The following is a 17,727-nucleotide window of genomic DNA, read 5'->3' on the forward strand; positions in this document are numbered from 1 at the left end:
AAAGTCATGAAGATTAAAAAAATTTTCTTCTAGAGATTCTATAGTTCTAGCTTTACATTTAAGTCTGATCCATTTTCAGTTACACTGTTTATATGAAGGGTGGTAGTGAGTGTCCACATCCTTCCATGGATATCAGTTATTCTAGTGTCATTTTTTGAGAAAGACTGTTTCTTCCCTATTGAAGTGCCTAGGCGACTTTGTCTAAAATCAGTTGGCTACATATATATGCAGTGGCATTTTTATTGCATGAATGAGAAATTGGGTTTTACATATTATTTCTCTGAAGGCAACTCAAGATCTTGCAATGCTTCTGAAGTATCTTAATGAACATTCATGTTCATACTCTGGTGAATTATTTCTTAATTAAAAAATCCATTACAGAGATATGACAAATAATTGCAGTAACCCTAGACCAGATCCTGGACTGGAGGGATAAAAATGCTGTAAAGACTGTTAATAGGTCAAGTGACAAACCTGGAATAGGGATAATAGACTGGCTAAAAGTTTTGTGTTCATGTAAGTTTACCAAGTTGACAGTTGTGCTGTGGTAACGTAAGAGAATGTCCCTGATTTTAATAGACACACACTAAAGTGTTTAGGAATAAAGGACCGTGATGCATATAATTTACTCTCAAATGAGTAAAGAAATGTGTGTGTGTGTGTGTGTGTGTGTGTGTGTGTAGAGTGCCAACGATGGAACAGATGTGGTCAAGTATTCACAGCAGGTAAATCTGAATAAAGGGTGTGTACCACTTTTGCTACCTTGAAATTACTTATTTCCAAATGGAAAGTTTTTTCTTTTCAAATAAAAAGTAAAAAAAAAATCCATTACATCAATTTTTAGTATTTGCCTTTTCCAAAAAAGTAGGATTAAATGTATTAAAATAGCCGTTAACGGTGATTTTTTAAAAAAAGCTAGGTTACTGTGCTTATCTTGTTTGAAATGTAAATAGAAATTTACTTGAAAAATAAGTGGCCATTTTAGATGTAATCTACTCAATATTTAAAGTATTTTATGATGATGGCTTATGTTGCAAATTCTCTGTCTCTGAAACCCAGCTCTGAGTTCTGTTGGGTAAACTGTCCTAACTGAAATTTTCTGTTGATAGTTTCTATTTCTTAAAATATCTTTAAGTACCTAGTTTGATTGATGTGAGTGATTTAAAGTTACTAAGAGCCCTGTGCACAAGATCCCTGTGTATGTCTTAGTCAAGAAGACAGGATCACTGTTAAGTTCAGGCATCACTCCAGGGACTTAATGTCAACCCAGCTGTGTTTTACCAACTATGTTTTGTATTTGATCTATTTTCTGCCACAACAAAATCAACAGAAGAAGCCTTATAATCTGCCAGATACAGATGATCTATTCTAGGGCAGAAATGGGAAAGGATTTAGAGTGAAATCAGTATAGCCAGTAGGTTCTCATAAAGTGATGCTTAGTTGATCTGGTCAATGAGAGCCATTTTGTCCACTTGCAATGGAGAGTGAGAGCTACCTTGTCCACTTAATGATGGCCAATAAGAACTATCTTGTCCACTTACCGTGGTGAGAGCCATTTTGTCCACTTATCATGGTCAACAAGAACCATCTTGGCTGTTTGCTATGGTCAATGAGAGCCATCTTGTCCACTCCCATGGTCAGTCAGAGCCATCTTGTCCACTTACCGTGGTCGAGAGTCATCTTGTCCGTTTATTGTGGTCAGTAAGAGCCATTTTGTCCATTTACCATGGTCAGTGAGAGCCATCTTGTTCACTTACCGTGGTCAACGAGACCATCTTGTCCACTCACCGTGGTCAGTGAGAGCCATCTTGTCCACTCACCGTGGTCAGTGAGAGCCATCTTGTCCACTCACTGTGGTCAACGACAGCCATCTTGTCCACTTACCGTGGTCACCGGGAGCCATCTTGTCCACTTTCTGTGGTCAACGAGAGCCATCTTGTCCACTTACTGTGGTCAGTGAGAGCCATCTTGTCCACTTACTGTGGTCAGTGAGAGCCATCTTGTCCATTTACCATAGTCAGTGAGAGCCATCTTGTCCACAAGGGGGACCCATTGGTGTTTTATCTCACCACTTGTCCCTCTGAGTGTCTTAATTGACTTAGTTCAGGGATTTGCTTTTCTTCATCTCTAGTCATACAGTGAAGTTTAAATACACATTTGCACACAGAATATTCTATGTAAGTAAATCTTATTACAACCTGGATTCAGACCACCCTTAATTGAGTCTCTTCAGTTCTGCTGTTCTGCTATCTGTCCTATTCCACATTCCTATCATTGGTTGAGTACCTTCTGATCTTATGACATTGTTTTCTAAACTTTCTGACCTCTCCAGAATCTTCTTCTTTTTTTCTTTTAAAGATTTTATTTATTTGACAGAGAGAGACAGCGAGAGAGGGAACACAAGCAGGGGGAGTGGGAGAGGGAGAAGCAGGCTTCCCACTGAGCAGGGAGCCTGATGCCGGGCTTGATCCCAGGACCCTGGGACCATGACCTGAGCCGAAGGCAGACGCTTAACTGACTGAGCCACCCAGGTGCTCCTAGAAGCTGCTTCCTCAGACCTTCACTGAGAGTACCTTCTCCACCCATCTCTACTAGAGGCAGTGAATTTCTCACTGCTCTGTCTGGTGGCCTGTGCTGAGGGCAGGGAGTCTAGATTAATAGTTCTTTGGGTGGATACCAAGAGGACACCGAGCGCCCAGGTAGCTCTCCGATGGCCTGTTCTGATGTAGTAATAACACTGAGGTCACTTAGAAGCATGAATGTGCTGCATGCTCTTCACATTGTCTTTCAAAATAACCACCACCCAGTTTGGAGATTGGGCAGCAGAAAATTCTTGGTTCATTGTATGGGGTATTCAGTTAAAAGCAGTTCCATATCTTTTGACAGTCATTTAAGGGCAGGATAACTCACAGAGTCTTCCTGTGACTTTCAGGGAGCCACTGTGGCCCTCCTCCCTACACTGAGATGGGCCATCAGAGGCTCCCAGACAGACCCGGGCTTCCTCAGGGACCCGAGGGGCACTGCCCGACACGGGGTTGTTTTGAGTTCATGCCACAGAGCAAGGCTGTGGTCATCTTGGCCTGGAAAGGTTTTAGGGGAGTTGTCTGTGGTGGGATTTAAGAAATCAAAGTAAGTGAAAAACAACAGCAAAAAACTGAAAACAAGGCATGTCAGTAAAAGCACACTTAGAGATGTCAGATTTCAGGCAGGTGCTGTCCTTGGGCCCCTCCCACCCCCCCACACTCCTGCTGAATTCTTCTGTGATAGAAGCTGAGGTCTTTCCTTCCAGAAAATAGTCAGCCGGTCTCACCAGCATTTAGAAAGCAGGACCAGTTGCCAGTTGAGGCTTGCCTCTAGCATATGATGACCAAAATGTCAAGAATGCTTTTAAGTTGTGATTTTTTTTTAAAAGATTTTATTTATTTATTTGACAGAGACACAGCGAGAGAGGGAACACAAGCAGGGGGAGTGGGAGAGGGAGAAGCAGGCTTCCCGCGGAGCAGGGAGCCCGATGCGGGGCTCGATCCCAGGACCCTGGGATCATGACCTGAGCTGAAGGCAGATGCTTAATGACTGAGCCACCCAGGCGCCCCTTAAGTTGTGATTCTTAACAGCAAACAGATACATAGTTTGTGTCCCCAAGTGACAACAGCTCTCTGAAAGGAGATGGGTTTTACTTTATCTGGTCCATCGGGCACTTGGTCCTGCAGGTCTTACCTCTTGGTGGTGTCGTGCACGAGCGTCAGTGCCCAGGGTGACCCGCAGGTCTGTGTGTCTGTAGCTCTGGCTGTGGGGGATGCCCCCTTGACTCCGACAGGAACCAGACCCTCTCTTGTTGTTTCCGAGAGAGTTCTCCCCAAGGAGACCTAGCACAACAGTGATCATTCATGACACTGATCCTGGGACGGGATGTTGCTTGAAAGATCTGGGTTTGTAACTTGTCAAGAACAGACGGGTGCCTGACTGTGTGTGTGTGTGTGGGGGGGCAGTCAGTAGAAGATTGCTCCTCAAGAAATGGAAGAGGCTGGGCTTCCTGGGGATTGAGCACACGCTTTGCCAAGAGCAATCAGGTTTGCGTGCATTGAAGTGCACAGGTGAGGACTGGCTGTGCACCGTTCTGGTGGCCGAGACCCTTCAGCGGTGCCTATCTGATGTGTTTATTCCTAGGTGCTCTCTGAGGAGGGCTTCCCTGCCTAGGGTGTCTTGCAGTGTGCAGCGTTGTTTTCCTTTCAGTAGAAGGTTGGAAGAAGGGGGGCGAGGGCAGCATCATGGTGTAGGTCAGGGCTCTGGGCTCCCATAGTGCTTCTCCCACTAGGGAGGGCCATGGACATCTAAAGTCAGAATCCCCCCTCATTCCTGGCCTTAAAGGCCAAGCCCAGATCTCTCTTTCTCTCTCTTTAAAGATTTATTTATTTAAGAGAGAGCGTGCACATGTGTGAGCGGTGGCGGGGAGGAGCAGACCCCCGGCTGAGTGTGGAGCCCAGTGAGGGGCTCGATCTCATGACCCTGAGATCATGACCTGAGCTGAATCAGGAGTCAGATGCTTCACCCACTGAGCCACCCAGGCGCCTGCAGATCAGTTCTTAAAAGTAGCTTGTACATGAGACTTTTGAAGGTGCTAGAAGATGTGAGTTCAGTTTGGTGGCCGCTTGCTGATGGCTTCCCCGGCCCATCCCCAGCTAAGGCCCCCTGAAAGCCTCAGCCTCTGGCAGTTCTCTTCAGCCCAGTGACTGGAGGGTGCGCTCTGATTGATGGCAGTCTGCTGGCAGGTCATGAAGGTGGCATTTCTCCGTGCAGACCCTCAGGGGTGGAATCGGCGTGGGTACAGGTAGGGGACAGGATCACCAGTGGCCTCTCCTGGCCCCTGCTCCTGTCTCGTCCCGAGTCTAAGTGGGTGCTGGGCTCGCCGTTCGCAAGGGCGGCGGGGGTAAGGAAAGGGGTACTCTAACGCCACGTCATGTCACCTGTGGTCTGGGCCGTTGGGGACAGGAAGGTGTGCTTCGCCCTTCTGTTCCACGTGGGGAGGGATTGGCTGTCGGGACGGAGCTTACCGGAGGAGTCCTGCAGAGTCCCTGCCGGGACCAGAGCAGGGGCAGGTCCCACACCTTTAGTGTCACTGCGGGGTCTGGATGAAGTAGGGCTTTCTGGCTCCGGGAAGGAGCCTTCTGTACAGTTTTCTCAAGTGATGTTTTCTGTAAAAAATTGTCAGGATATGCCTACTTTCGCTTTCATTGTCCTAAATAATATCCTGTAGCCTGAAAGAACACATTTGTCTCTCATCAAAATCTGGTGAGATTTAGTAAAGCCCCCCACGCCCCGCAGGCTTCTGTTGGCCACCGAGCAGAATGTGAGTGGTGGAGGCCAGTGGGCAGCTCCCAGTGGCTCCCAAAGGCACCCTCCCTCCCTGGCCTCACCCTTCTGAAAAGGTTCAAGTATTAATTGGAAGACTCCCCCCCCCACCACGTAATTATTAAGGCAAAATAACTAAAGATCCACTGTTCCTTTGGCCTTAGATTATTCTAGCAAGTCCGTTTGTTGGTTCATAGTGTGTTTTGGCCTCCTGGTCCTTGTGAAGTTCTCTCATTGCTGAAGGAGCACGTGGAGCAGATTTTCTGCTTTTGCTTGGTTCTTGTTGAGGAAAAGTACCGAGAGGCCGAATTTGTGGCGCAGGAACAAGACACGGTGGACGCTCCTTGACAGCAGTGACTTTGCTTTAGCTTTATCTTCCCACGTGGGTCGCAGGGTGTTGCTCACAGGAGTAGGGGGCGGGTTACCAGGATGGCGTGGGTGGGTGATTTCATCAAAAGAAACCCCTCTGCTTTGTGTCTTTTAGAATGTCGTTCTTTCAGGAGGTTCGACGATGTTCAGGGACTTTGGACGTCGGCTGCAGAGAGACCTGAAACGAGTGGTGGACGCCCGACTGAGACTCAGTGAGGAGCTCAGCGGAGGCCGGATCAAGGTAGGGGGCGGGTGGGACGGGCACGCTAGCCTGGCCGCTCTGCCCCGCTCCCACGGCTGGTCTCCCCCTGACCGATGAGCGAGCGGCGGGGGCCTGAAGTTGGAACAGGTTCGAGGCACTGTCTCAGCTGCACCGTGAGATTATGTTCAGAGATTTGCTGTCTGACTCCTTCCAAGTGTTGCTAGGGCCAAGGGCACTGGGCTGGCAGCAGCCGCCTGGCACCCACGCCGACCTGCGCCTGCCGGTTTCTCTGCCTTGTGAGAGATGGGGTCTGTTGTGTGATGACCAGCATCTAGGGAGAGGGGGTTCATGTGCCGTGAGGGGCTTCACGTCCTCGGGAAACATTCTCATTAAACGACAATAACCAATAGTAGGAGGGAGTTTCAGTGTGTGTCCCTCTGAGGTGATCGTTCTTAATGAGCAGGTGATGTTCCCTGGGCTTCCAAGCAGGACTGGGCTCTGGTGTGGGGTAAGTGGGAGCAAATATGCACCCTTTAACCTAGCGGATCACACTCTTGGCAAAGGGTCATTTTCACAGTAGTTTTGGGACACGTAGTGTTACTTGGAATTAGCTCTACGATGCTAAAACATCTAATTTGTTTAGTAAAAAAAAAATCAGTTGGGTTAGTTGCTTGGATTTTTTACTGTTTAAAAATGCCTTTTGCGTTGTGAACGACACACCCTCCTTGACTGGTGTGCTTTGTTCCCTGCACCACCCAGACAGGGGCCGGGCCTGGGTGGATTTGGCCATGGGAGTGGCTCAGACGCTTCCTTTCAGAGCCACATGTGGCTGATGCCACCACAGGGGGACTTGAGCACAAGGGAAGGGCCTCGTGCCATCAGCTGGGAGGAGGCCCCACATTGGTTGGCACTCAGAGCGGAGCTGTGCTCGTCTGCGGAGAGGTTATCAGGTGACCTGTCGTCTGGCCTGGCGAGTGACCCTACGTTACTCTACTTTCCAGCCGAAGCCTGTGGAGGTTCAGGTGATAACGCATCATATGCAGCGCTACGCGGTGTGGTTTGGAGGCTCCATGCTTGCTTCAACTGTAAGTCCTTTTTTAGATTGCTCTGTATTTTCATTTCTGCGTTCTTTGTTGAGTATGAATAAATATTGTCCTGTGAAGGTTAAATAGTGTGTGTTCGAATTGTGTGTGGCACTTTTAGTTCCAGGAGATAGAAAAAATGTCTTAGAGGTAATTTCAGTTGCACGGCTAATCCTTGCTAATTAGGGGGTTACAGGTAATATGGATAAGTGAAATCCAGAAACAACCTCAGACATCTTGCATTAATCATTAATTCCGGTGACTTTTTCAAGTAATTATTCCTTTTTCTCCTCAAATTTGTGAATAACTAGTGAATCGCTAATTTAGGGTGAGCATGTAGCTGGTCCTAAGTGGGGGCTGAGTACATTTTAAAGAAATGAAATGAAGTCCTGGTTCGTAGCTCTGGCCTCGGAGGGGCGCAGCCCTTCCCGCAGGGGTCTGGCTAAGGAGTGGGGTGCCGGGTCAGGGGAGTCTCTGGCTTGCATCACGGTGTAGGACTCTGACCTCCTTTCGGGAAGGTCTCTCGATGCCCTCTAACCGCTGCCCCCCAGCCCGAGTTCTTCCAGGTGTGCCACACCAAGAAGGACTACGAGGAGTATGGCCCCAGCATCTGCCGCCACAACCCCGTCTTCGGAGTCATGTCTTAGTGTCCGCCTCGACACGGTCACCCGGTCACGTCGCGCCGGTGAGCAGGCACCGTCAGGGCCCACACAAGACCGCAGCTCCTGTAAATAGTGGCGTTTGGTGTCGATGTCGAGAAGCGTGCTTGCGTCGCCGAGTGCATGAGGCAGTTCAGTGCACGCCATCCGTGTGCCCGCTGTCCGACGGCCCTTCCCTCCCCGCCCCCTGCCTCCCCCGCCCACCCCCCTCCTCGCCTCCCCGGCTTCTAGTTGGCGAATTGAATTCTGGAGGAATTCACCTGCGACTTTAAAAATCGTTAGGGAAAAACGGAGAAGATGACGCAAAATAGTCCCCCCAGGAAAGAATATGGGGCTGCAAACCCTTTTCCTCCCAGCCTATTTTTGTAAATAAAATGTTATAAACTTGAAATACAAATTGATGTTTATATTTCCTATCATTTTGTATTTTCTGGTATTTGGTACAACTGGCTGATCCTAAGCACGAATAGATATTGGTGTCATGGAGTGCCGTAAAAAAAAGTTTTTAATTGTGAGGCATGTTCTGATATGTCTGTAGGCAAACAAAATAAAGCAGCAAACTTTTTTTTGCCACGTTTGCTAGAAAATGATTACACTTTCTTGGAGTGACATGAAGTTTCAACACTAAACACTGTTTTACAAGAATCATTACAGATAATGTATCTTTTCATTTTCCTGTTTGAACTTTCTGGAAGTGTTTTATGGAAGATGCCGGTTTGCTGTTGGTGAGTGTTGGATGAAATGCTGCCTTGCACCCTCGTAATAAAAGCACTTAGACTCTTTATAAAGATTTCCTGCTGTGCCGTGCTGGTCTTTTGGTTTTCCCCTCCGTGCCCATTACTTCTTTTAAAGAAGGTTGAAGTCTGTTTCCCGTCACTAGAGGATTTGGCAGTTGGTACCAAGCTTGTGGAAGGCGATTTCCCGGAGGGAGGAGGACTGCCTGTCCTCAGTGACTGCTCCGTCCCACCGGGGACACGCCGTGGAAATGTCCGGGGAGAGTCCGGGAAGTGCTGTGGGAGGGCGGGGCTGGGGGGTGGGATGCTCCTACGGATTTCCAACAGCCCTTCCTAGGAATTCAGAATCCTTGCTAAGCTTTTAGTAACTGCTCCAACATTTGCTGCGTAGACCGCTGGCTTGAAAGGTACTTTGCTAAATGAGAGATTTAGGGTTGCTCCATTCTTTGTGTAATACGGACATTACTTTTTAAACTGTTAACGGTGTTTGTTTTAAGTCATGACGTAGGTTTTATTCTCTGAAAATTTGCCTTCATCAAGAAAGATTTAGTTTCATTATTTAAGTTTAGAAGCAAGTATGAGAATAATAATGTAAATTCTCTGCAGAGCATGGGGAAATCCAAGTTTCCCATGCCGAAGGCAGTCCGTGCTTGTTTCTGATTAATTGTCAGTGACCCCAGACCCTCGGCCTCCCCACTGGAGAGTCTCAGACCACTTGGTTCTCAGGATCACTAGACTGTTTCTCATGCTTTCTCCAGCCACTGTCGCACCAAGTTCCGGGCCGATCTGTATGCCTTCGGACACACACACCTATGCATCCCACACGTGGTCGCGGGAGCACTGTGTGTGGTGCGACTTGGCTAAGTGCAGGCTACGTGGGACCTTATTTAATCTTAACAGCCCTAGGATATCAGAATTACTGTGATCCCCATTTTCACATAGGAAACCATGGCTGAAAGAAATTCAGTGCCTGCTCACGAGCCCAGCTAGGAAGCAGAGAAGTCATGACTCCATCTGTTCTGAAGGGTGCCATGACCATTCCAGTAAGAGTAGGAGAATAACGGGAGTCAGGTGGGAGAGTGGGTGGTCAGACCCGACGGCATGAGTCTCTCGAATGAATTCCCTTAGATACTGGAATAAAAAGAGTTTGGAAATGGCCATGAGGAGCTATAAAGTATTCCCCCTCTAATCCAAATCCCTTGGTAAGTAATGTGTTCTAGGAAGCTACCCACATAGGACATTTTGATGTTGAATTATTTTCATTTTTGTTCATAACGCTTTGCCAGTGTATGTTTTGTCATATGCATTGACTTTGTTGTATTTCACAAGTAAGATAAAAGGAGTTGTTTGAGCACTTAGAGCTGGGCCCACAGTAAGTATTCAATAAATTTTTGCCATTGTTATTCCGTTATAAAGCAGTGATTGTGTCCTGAGAGCCCTACTCATCACAATTGCATTAAAAAATAGTTTCGGTGGGAGAAAAGAATTTTAGGTTCGTGAACAAAATGGCCTTTAGAACTTTCAGTAAGAAAATATTTTAAAAAGCTCTCTGTGTAGAATTGTAGGATCTAAACATCACCTGGCCTTTTCTTAGTATTACATTGCTGATACAATTGAATCACTTTTATTATCCTTGTAAAAGTCACCCTTTGCTGTGGGCACAGCCACTGTCTTCCCACCGAGCTCTGTGCTGTGAGCCCTCCTTCTACAATCAGCACGAAGATGTCCTTGGTTTGGGTGAGGCATGTTCCACGGACGAGCTTTATATCACTGGGTGATCTCGGCGGCAGGACGGTGCCAGCATCCTGGAGTGACCGGCCCCCAGAAGGGTTCCGTTTCCCTGGAGTGCTCCAGCACCCCCTGTGGATGAAGCCCCCATTGAGCCAGCTTCTCCTTACCCATGCACCGCTGATGCTCTGTGCTCCTCCCCAGACTGAGGTCCTTGAAAATGGGGGACTGATCTTTGTACGCCCGGCACCTCCCAAAGCCCAGCAAATACTGAACCAAATTCCTGTTCAAATGGAGACTCCCTCACTGGGTTTTCTAGGCTGCATATGCTCTATACCGAGAAGTGTTACGTGTTTGGGGAACCTTGTACGAGAGCTGGTTTTCCAGTGTCTGGGACGTTAACTGTCATTACCTTAAGACTGCTAATGATATAAAATCTAGCTCTAAACAGTGACCCTGGTAGGCGTTCTGTGTACCTGGAAGGTGGAAGTGCGAAGCCGTAGCACGTGTCGGAGCGTGGGCACGGTGATCTTGAAGACCTGAGTGTATTTTATGGTGGTAATAGCCAGTTCATTCTCCAACTTAACTAATATGAATAAAGAGCTCTCATGTGACTGAAGCACCGATTGTTCTGTGATTAATTCCTTCTTTATGATCCCTCCGTTCTATCCCATTTGTAAAAATTACGGTTGTGCCAAACAAGCCTGTGAGGTTAATCAAGTGCTCAGCTTATTTAAAACCACAAGAGAGCCCCATTAAGAATATTTATCTGTTAAATAATTCTTTACTTAATTGAAGAATATTTCATAATGTTTCTTTTAAAAGTTGCTGTCAGGCTTGTTAAGTAGAAATATAAATTGATTGGCAAAATAATTGTGTGGGTCTCTAATTGGCAATTACATCAATTTCACATGGTCAGGTGGAAATAAATCTTTTTAAAAAGGAGAAAAGAAACTATAGCTTGATATTGGTATCATGGAAGGAGGATTCTAATATTGAGATGTTAGTTCTTTCTACCCTGTATTATGTCTCAGAAGTCAGCGGTTTATTCCCTGGTTGACTTCTCAGGTTTCACCCTTTTGTTTTTAGCTTGGGCTGCTATGGATGATTTCTAATTATGTGTGTGTGCGTGCAATAAATGTATATTAGTTTAGTAGGACTTGCTACTAAAAATTCCAAAACTTTGTAATTGATAAAAAGGAATATAACTCTAAATTATTAAAAATTAATAATCACAAACCTAAGGGTTTATGATGTCAAAATATAAATGATGTGCTCTGGCTGTATTTTCAATATTAAGGAGTCAGATCAGCTGTAATACTTGACCAGAGCTCCATTTAATTCACCCTTGGCCGCATGTGCACTTACTACAGATAAATTCTGAATAGTTTCCCACCAGACCTACTCTGGCCTCGAGTAATCTTTCTTCCCACTTCTGGTTTGTGCTTGGCAGTGGCGCCTGGACGTTAGAGGGCTTCAGCGAGGGGCGCTCTATGTTGTTGGCTCACGATAGTGCAGTGGAGCTGGGGGTGTGGGGCACAGAGCAGGTTGTCTGAGATCCCGAGTTCACACCCCGGTGCTACACCTGGCTGGTCGTTGGGCCCGTGAGTCCTAGGTCACTTCTCTAAGTGCCTGTGAGCTACGGTGTGCCAGCCAGGGGCGCGGTGCCGAGGGGCATGGGGTGTCCCCTCCCGGGGAAGAGATGGGCACTAATTACAGAGTCACACACTGTGACTGACCATGGCGGGGCCCTGGGGGCGAGGTGCTGGGTCTGTGGACACACAGGACCTGAGCCAGCACGGGAGTCTGGGGGGCCTGGGTGGAGGCTCCCGAGCGAGCGGTGTTCAGCTGAGATCCTGGGAGTGCGTGGAGGCCAGTGAAGGATGCGCGGGAAGCAGGCGTCCAGGAGGAGGTTACCACGGCAGTTTTCAAGGCAGCGCTAATAGCCTGGTATATGGAGGGCAGCGAGGAGGTAAGGGTGTCCGAGGCGGGGCTGGGGTGAGAGTTTTGGCCTTTCTCTTAAGAATAAAGCCCTTAAGAAGTACAGAGGGATTCTTTTTTTTTTTTTTAAAGATTTTATTTATTTATTTGAGAGAGAGAGAATGAGAGATAGAGAGCACGAGAGGGAAGAGGGTCAGAGGGAGAAGCAGACTCCCCGCTGAGTAGGGAGCCCGATGTGGGACTCGATCCCGGGACTCCAGGATCATGACCTGAGCCGAAGGCAGTCGCTTAACCAACTGAGCCACCCAGGCGCCCCGTACAGAGGGATTCTTAGATTTACACAGACACGCCTGGGAGTTTCTACCAAGAGCTGTAGCTTTTCTTGAGTCACGGGGCAGACCTGGAACGCGAGCTGGACAGGAATGCTGCTCTGGAGCTCGAGAATGGGCAGCTCCGGAGAAGTCTGCACGAGACCAGATGGCCTGGGAGGCATTGACAGGAAGGAGAAGCTGAAAGCTTTCTGTCTTACTCTGTAAAACAACGAGCAGAGTTGAGGAGGAGTGTCAGGAGGGAGTCAGAAATCAGAATGCCCAGATCCTGTGATCTTTAGGTGAAGGTAGGGAGCAAACGTTTTGCAGTTTAGGGATACTAAAATACGTAGCTGGTGGATGCAGTTTTCAGTCTTAAAATGGAAAGATAATTTCTCTGGCTGTATTTAGAAATAGCAAGGTCTTTTGGTATCCTTAGCGTGGTGCTCTTTTTGCAGAAGAAGCTACTGTGATTTGTCCATTACCAGTGATATTTGAGAGCTATCAAAGCACTTTGGATAGCAGCATAGTGCAGAGAAAAGACTCATAATAATAATAATTAGAAATTAGCTACCTAGAGAGAGAACTTGTGAGGTATAACGGTGCTAACGACTGACTGATGCTGTTCCGCTGACGTGTCTCGTCTCAGTTGGGCTCGTATATGAACTTGGGTTTCTGACTTGCAGTGGTTTCCTTGAACTGAGTCAGTATGTTTTAACATTTATTCATTAGGTCTTATGTCCACAGTAAATTAAACTTTATAGGTACTCGAAACATTGTTGCAAGATAGAATTGCAGCTCTCTGAGTGTGCAAGAATGTTATTGCAATAGGCACAGGAGTTAAACGTCCCCTAATGGCAAAGGTCAGTAGCATTATAAACTTTATAGAAATACACAGCTTATGTCCTGGTTGATTGACTGTTGAGTAACTTCTTAGAAAATTTAATTTAAGGTTTGTTTCTTTTTTGAACGTAATTTCTGCACCCAATGAGGGGCTTGAATTCACAACCACAAGATCAAGAGTCGCATGCTTTTCTGACTGAGCCAGCCAGGAGCCCCTTTTTAATTAAGTCTTTATTTTAATTCCAATGTAGTTAACATATAGTGTTCTGTTAGTTTCGGGTGTACAGTATAGTGGTTCAGCAACTCAGTGTTCATCATGGTATGTGTGCTCTGTAATCCCTTCATTTGTCTCCCCCATCCCCCGCCCCCCTCCCCTCTGCCAGCCCCCAGTGTGTTCTTTGTAGTTGAGGGTCTATTTCTTGGTTTGTCTCTTTTTTTCCCTTTTGCTCATTTGTTTCTTAAATTCCACATATGAGCAAAATTACGTGGTATTTGTCTTTCTCTGACTTATTTCAACAATCAAGTAGCTCTTAAAGGGCCGATAGCACTTGCATGGAGACTATAAACAGTGTGATTTCCAGGTGGGAGTGTGCTCGATAGCGTAGTGTGGTCACACGGTGACGTGCGTGAGGGATTTGCGGTGCCGGCGCCCCAGGAAGTCCTTCTATTCATGACGCGGTAAGAGTGGGTGCCTGATCACACGGTGAATAACAATATTGATAGGGCTTTATTTTTCAGGGTTTTGTTCTTTGCTTGTCAAAAAAAAAAAAAACCCATTGATACATTCACACAAAAGGACATACATTTTTGAGCTTATGGTTTTCTTCTTAAATCTTAAACTCCACCTTTATGATGGGTTGCTCTGGAAAGCCTGGGGCTGGGAGTACTGGAATTGTCTACTCAAGTCCCTGCCCAGAGGCGGTGCTCGTGGCCAGTCTGAGCAGAGTGGGAAGTGGGCTTGGTGTTCTCACCCCAGTGTCAGAGATGGGTCTGTGGGATGACGAAGCACAGCCCGTCAGACCAGCCCATTCGCCGCTCCCTCCCCTCCCGATGACCTCGTCCTCTTGAGGACCTGTGCTAAGTGACCGATGGCGCGTGGGTTGGTGGGAGGCTCGCTGGGTACATGGGAGTCATACCTGCGAGCCCCCAGTGGAGGAGACCAGCGAGTTACAGGCAGTCCTGCTCACCGTGAGCCGTGGTGTAATACTAAGGGGTGGCTTCTGAGTGTGCTTGCTCCAGCAGAGGTAGGAGAAACAAGTCCCGGGGCCAAACCTGCTTGAGAAGCCTCGTGTGCAAGTGGAACATGTCTCTTCATCAAGTGGACAAGAGCTTCCAGTCAGCGGGGAAGCATGGCGTCCTTCTGCGCAGGAGCCCCGTGGAGTAGTATGAAGGCCTCCGTGTCGGCCACCTCCCGCCAGGCCGGTGATGGCTCTTGGGCCCCGGCTCCAGAGGCCACAGTTTGGGAGACCCATCTCTGAGGGGGTCCCCTTGGAAGAGCTGCCCTCAGAGGGGGCTGCTGATGGGGGGCTGCCCGTGTTCCTGCCCTTGGTAGACCGTCGAGTGAGAGAGAAGTTGAGGGGTCTAAAGAGGAGTTTTTTTTTTTCCTTTGGAATATTACTTTTATTTTGCTGTGAAGAGACATCGTGATTGTGGTTCTGATGGTCACTGGTGGTAAGTAAGGAACATTTAAGTGGCAGAGGGTATTTCGATACTTTGAGGAGAGATGAGCAAAATGGGCTGTCCCGTTTCTTTTTGTAGTTGACCATTTCTTACGCTCACACTCCTCTAAGGCAACGCAGACGTTCTGTCTTACTCTCTCCAGACTGCGTTCAGGCAGACATTTGTTCCTTAAGGACGTAATTTTCATATATTAGAATTCTATCTCAAATATAAACAAAATGCCCCAAAGGGAAGGGATTTAGAGGTGCCAGTGATTCCTACAGTATTAACCGGGTGGTAATCACTCTGACGTCTGATTTCTATTTTTTAGTGGAAACAACCCCCTTTCATGAGCAGGATAAGAGTAAGAATGACATGATGCTCTGCTGACCCATCCCCCAGTTTTCTCTACATTAAGTTGTGTGCTCTGGGGACATTCTTAAAGAGGAAAATAATTTCTGTTGATTTTGGTAGTTTTAGTGGGCATCGTATTTGTGGTTAGGGCAAAGAGTTTGTGACCATCATTTACATTCAGATGGCTGCTTGATTTGTAACTTCAGAGGCTGGGGTCAGTTCTCAGTGTGTTGTGTCTTCTCTCTCCATTAGCCAGCTAGAACTCTGCTTCTTGGCCTCCCGCTCTCTGGCCTTTTTATGTCACGGCAACATCTCTTCTGGAGACTGTAGAGGAAAATTTAAAATGGCAACTGCTTGCAGCGCCTGGGTGGCTCAGTCGTTAAGCGTCTGCCTTCAGCTCAGGTTGTGATCTCAGGGTCCTGGGATCAAGCCCCGCATCGGGCTCCCTGCTCCCCCTGCTTGTGTTCCCTCTCTTGCTGTCTCTCTCTCTGTCAAATAAATAAAATCTTAAAAAAAAAATAAAATAAAATGGCAACTGCTTTCCTTTTAGATCTGGGAGAAATAATTTGTGGTAAAGAAGGCAGAGCTTTGTGGTGTGGAAATAAATGAAGAACAAATGAGAACAGTCACGGCTGTCAGGGGTCCGCCGCCGTCGTGCGCGCTCGGTGGGGACGCAGAGGCAGGCACGGGGTGGGACGGCCTCACGGTGGAAAAGGGGGTCAGGGGCGCCCCGCTGGGGGCCGTGGGTGCGGGGACGCTGGGGCGGCTGGCTGGAAGCAGGATCCTACGGGTCTGGCCGGGGGAGTGGATCTGGCTTTCCCGTTGGCCCTCAGCTGGAGGCGGTGGCGGGAGGGGAGCCAAGGCAGCTTGCCGTTATCCATCAAGTCTGGCCGTTTGGGGCTGATGGCTGCGTGTTGTGGGTCAGAGTTCTGTTGTCACATATGGTCTGGCTGTTGTCTGTTCATATATGTAGTCTCTGAATTGGAAAAATGAGATGTTGAAAAATATGTGGATGGTTGGTCCACATTCCTCAATACTCAGAACATGGAAGCTGACTGACCGTGTCTGTCCTGGGTCTGTGCTCCGATGTTGCTGTTACTTGATTCTACATTATTTAAATGAAACATCTGAGGCATTTCTACTATACAACACGCCTTTCCTGGAAAGAATTTGGGTTCCCAACTGTGGCCTCACAGGATGGTGACAGGGCCTCTGAGAAGACGGGGTGCCCGAGTTCTGGTCCCCCCTCTGCTCCTAGCTTGCAGCATGGTCCTGGGGAACCAGTTCACTCGAGTCCTGTTGAAATGGACATGACGAGGGCCCTGTGACTGTCCCTGAAGATTGTGACAGACCTGGATTCGTGTCCTAGGGCAGCATCACGGAAACGCAGCGTCCCTCAGTCCGGGGCCAGAGGTTCAAGATGCGGGTGTGGCCGGGCTCGCCGGCAGGTGCCCGGGAAGGATGTGCTCTCGGTGGTCCCTGGGCTCGTGGCTGCAGAACGCCAGTCCCCTCATGGCCTTCCCCTGCACCTGTCAGCGTCCACACTCCCCTTTTCACAAGGACATTTTTCAACATTTCATTTTTCCAATGCAGAGACTACCGTATATGAACAGACAAGAGCCAGAGTGCGTGTGACAACAGAACTCCCACCCACAACCCACAGCCATCAGCCCCAAACAACCAGACTTGATCGATAAGGGCCACTGCCCCCCCCGCCCCGCCGCTGCCACCTCCAGCTGAGGGCCCACGGGGAGAGCAAGATCCACTCCCCCGACCAATCCTGTAGGATCCTGCTTCCAGTTAGGACTGATTCCCTTCAGTTCTTAATGGTACCCATTATTAAAAGTGCTGCATCCCCTCAGAGGCACAGGCAGGAGACAAACAGCTCATGGATGAATGTGCCACGGGGTGTCTGGGCCGTGGTGCTTATTGATTCATGAGTCTTCTGGTAAAGCAGAGGAGAAGAGAAATAATTAGGTGCTGAAAAACACATTTTAATTTCTTAAGTGGGTCCATTACACTTTACACTTGAATAATAAATCAGAGCAGCCGTGGGGCTGCCTGCGAGCCTCGTGCTTTTCCTCGTGCTCTGGACACCGCTCAGGTGTCTCCAGGCTGCTGGAACGTCCTGCCTGCTGGAATGTCTTTGTTCCCCTGGGGCCTTGGGCCACCCCAGACGGTCTATGCTGATGGGGGCCTTGGGTCCAGAGTGGCTGGACACTGAAAGTCAGTGCCTGATTGAAGGTCATGGCTACGAGTCCCTGAGCCCGAGGATTTGGGGCACCGGCGTTTGGGTGAGCTTCCCTGGTCGGCAGAACCCTGTGCGCGTCGCCACATGTGGATGCCTCGAGGAGGTAGCACCGTGCACAGCAGCCCTGGGAGGGGACAAGCTGTGTGTCCCCTGCCTGGGAGCCTCTTCCCTTGGCTGCCATTAAGCTGTGTGTGTTCGCTGTCGTGAGCCATAGCCGTGAACATAACAGATTTCAGGGAGTTCTGGGA

At 48.3% G+C, this 17,727-nt stretch overlaps 1 protein-coding gene across 13 annotated transcripts in view; it reads left to right on the forward strand.

Moving 5' to 3' along the window:
- ACTR3B (actin related protein 3B) overlaps window positions 1-17,727 on the forward strand; it is a 145,731-nt gene that overhangs the window by 81,629 nt on the left and 46,375 nt on the right. For 11 of the 13 annotated variants that reach the window (XM_027574024.2, XM_027574035.2, XM_027574033.2 and 8 more), the window contains 2 exons: window positions 5,834-5,959; window positions 6,922-7,005. In XM_027574024.2, the coding sequence (XP_027429825.1) occupies window positions 5,834-5,959; window positions 6,922-7,005 (210 nt within the window). Of the gene's footprint in view, window positions 1-5,833; window positions 5,960-6,921; window positions 7,006-7,553; window positions 8,467-17,727 lie in introns of those variants that run through there. The other 2 variants (XM_027574027.2, XM_027574026.2) reach the window with 2 other exon arrangements.

Source organism: Zalophus californianus, chromosome 12 (assembly GCF_009762305.2).
Source record: "Zalophus californianus isolate mZalCal1 chromosome 12, mZalCal1.pri.v2, whole genome shotgun sequence".
Taxonomy (NCBI): Eukaryota; Metazoa; Chordata; class Mammalia; order Carnivora; family Otariidae; genus Zalophus; species Zalophus californianus.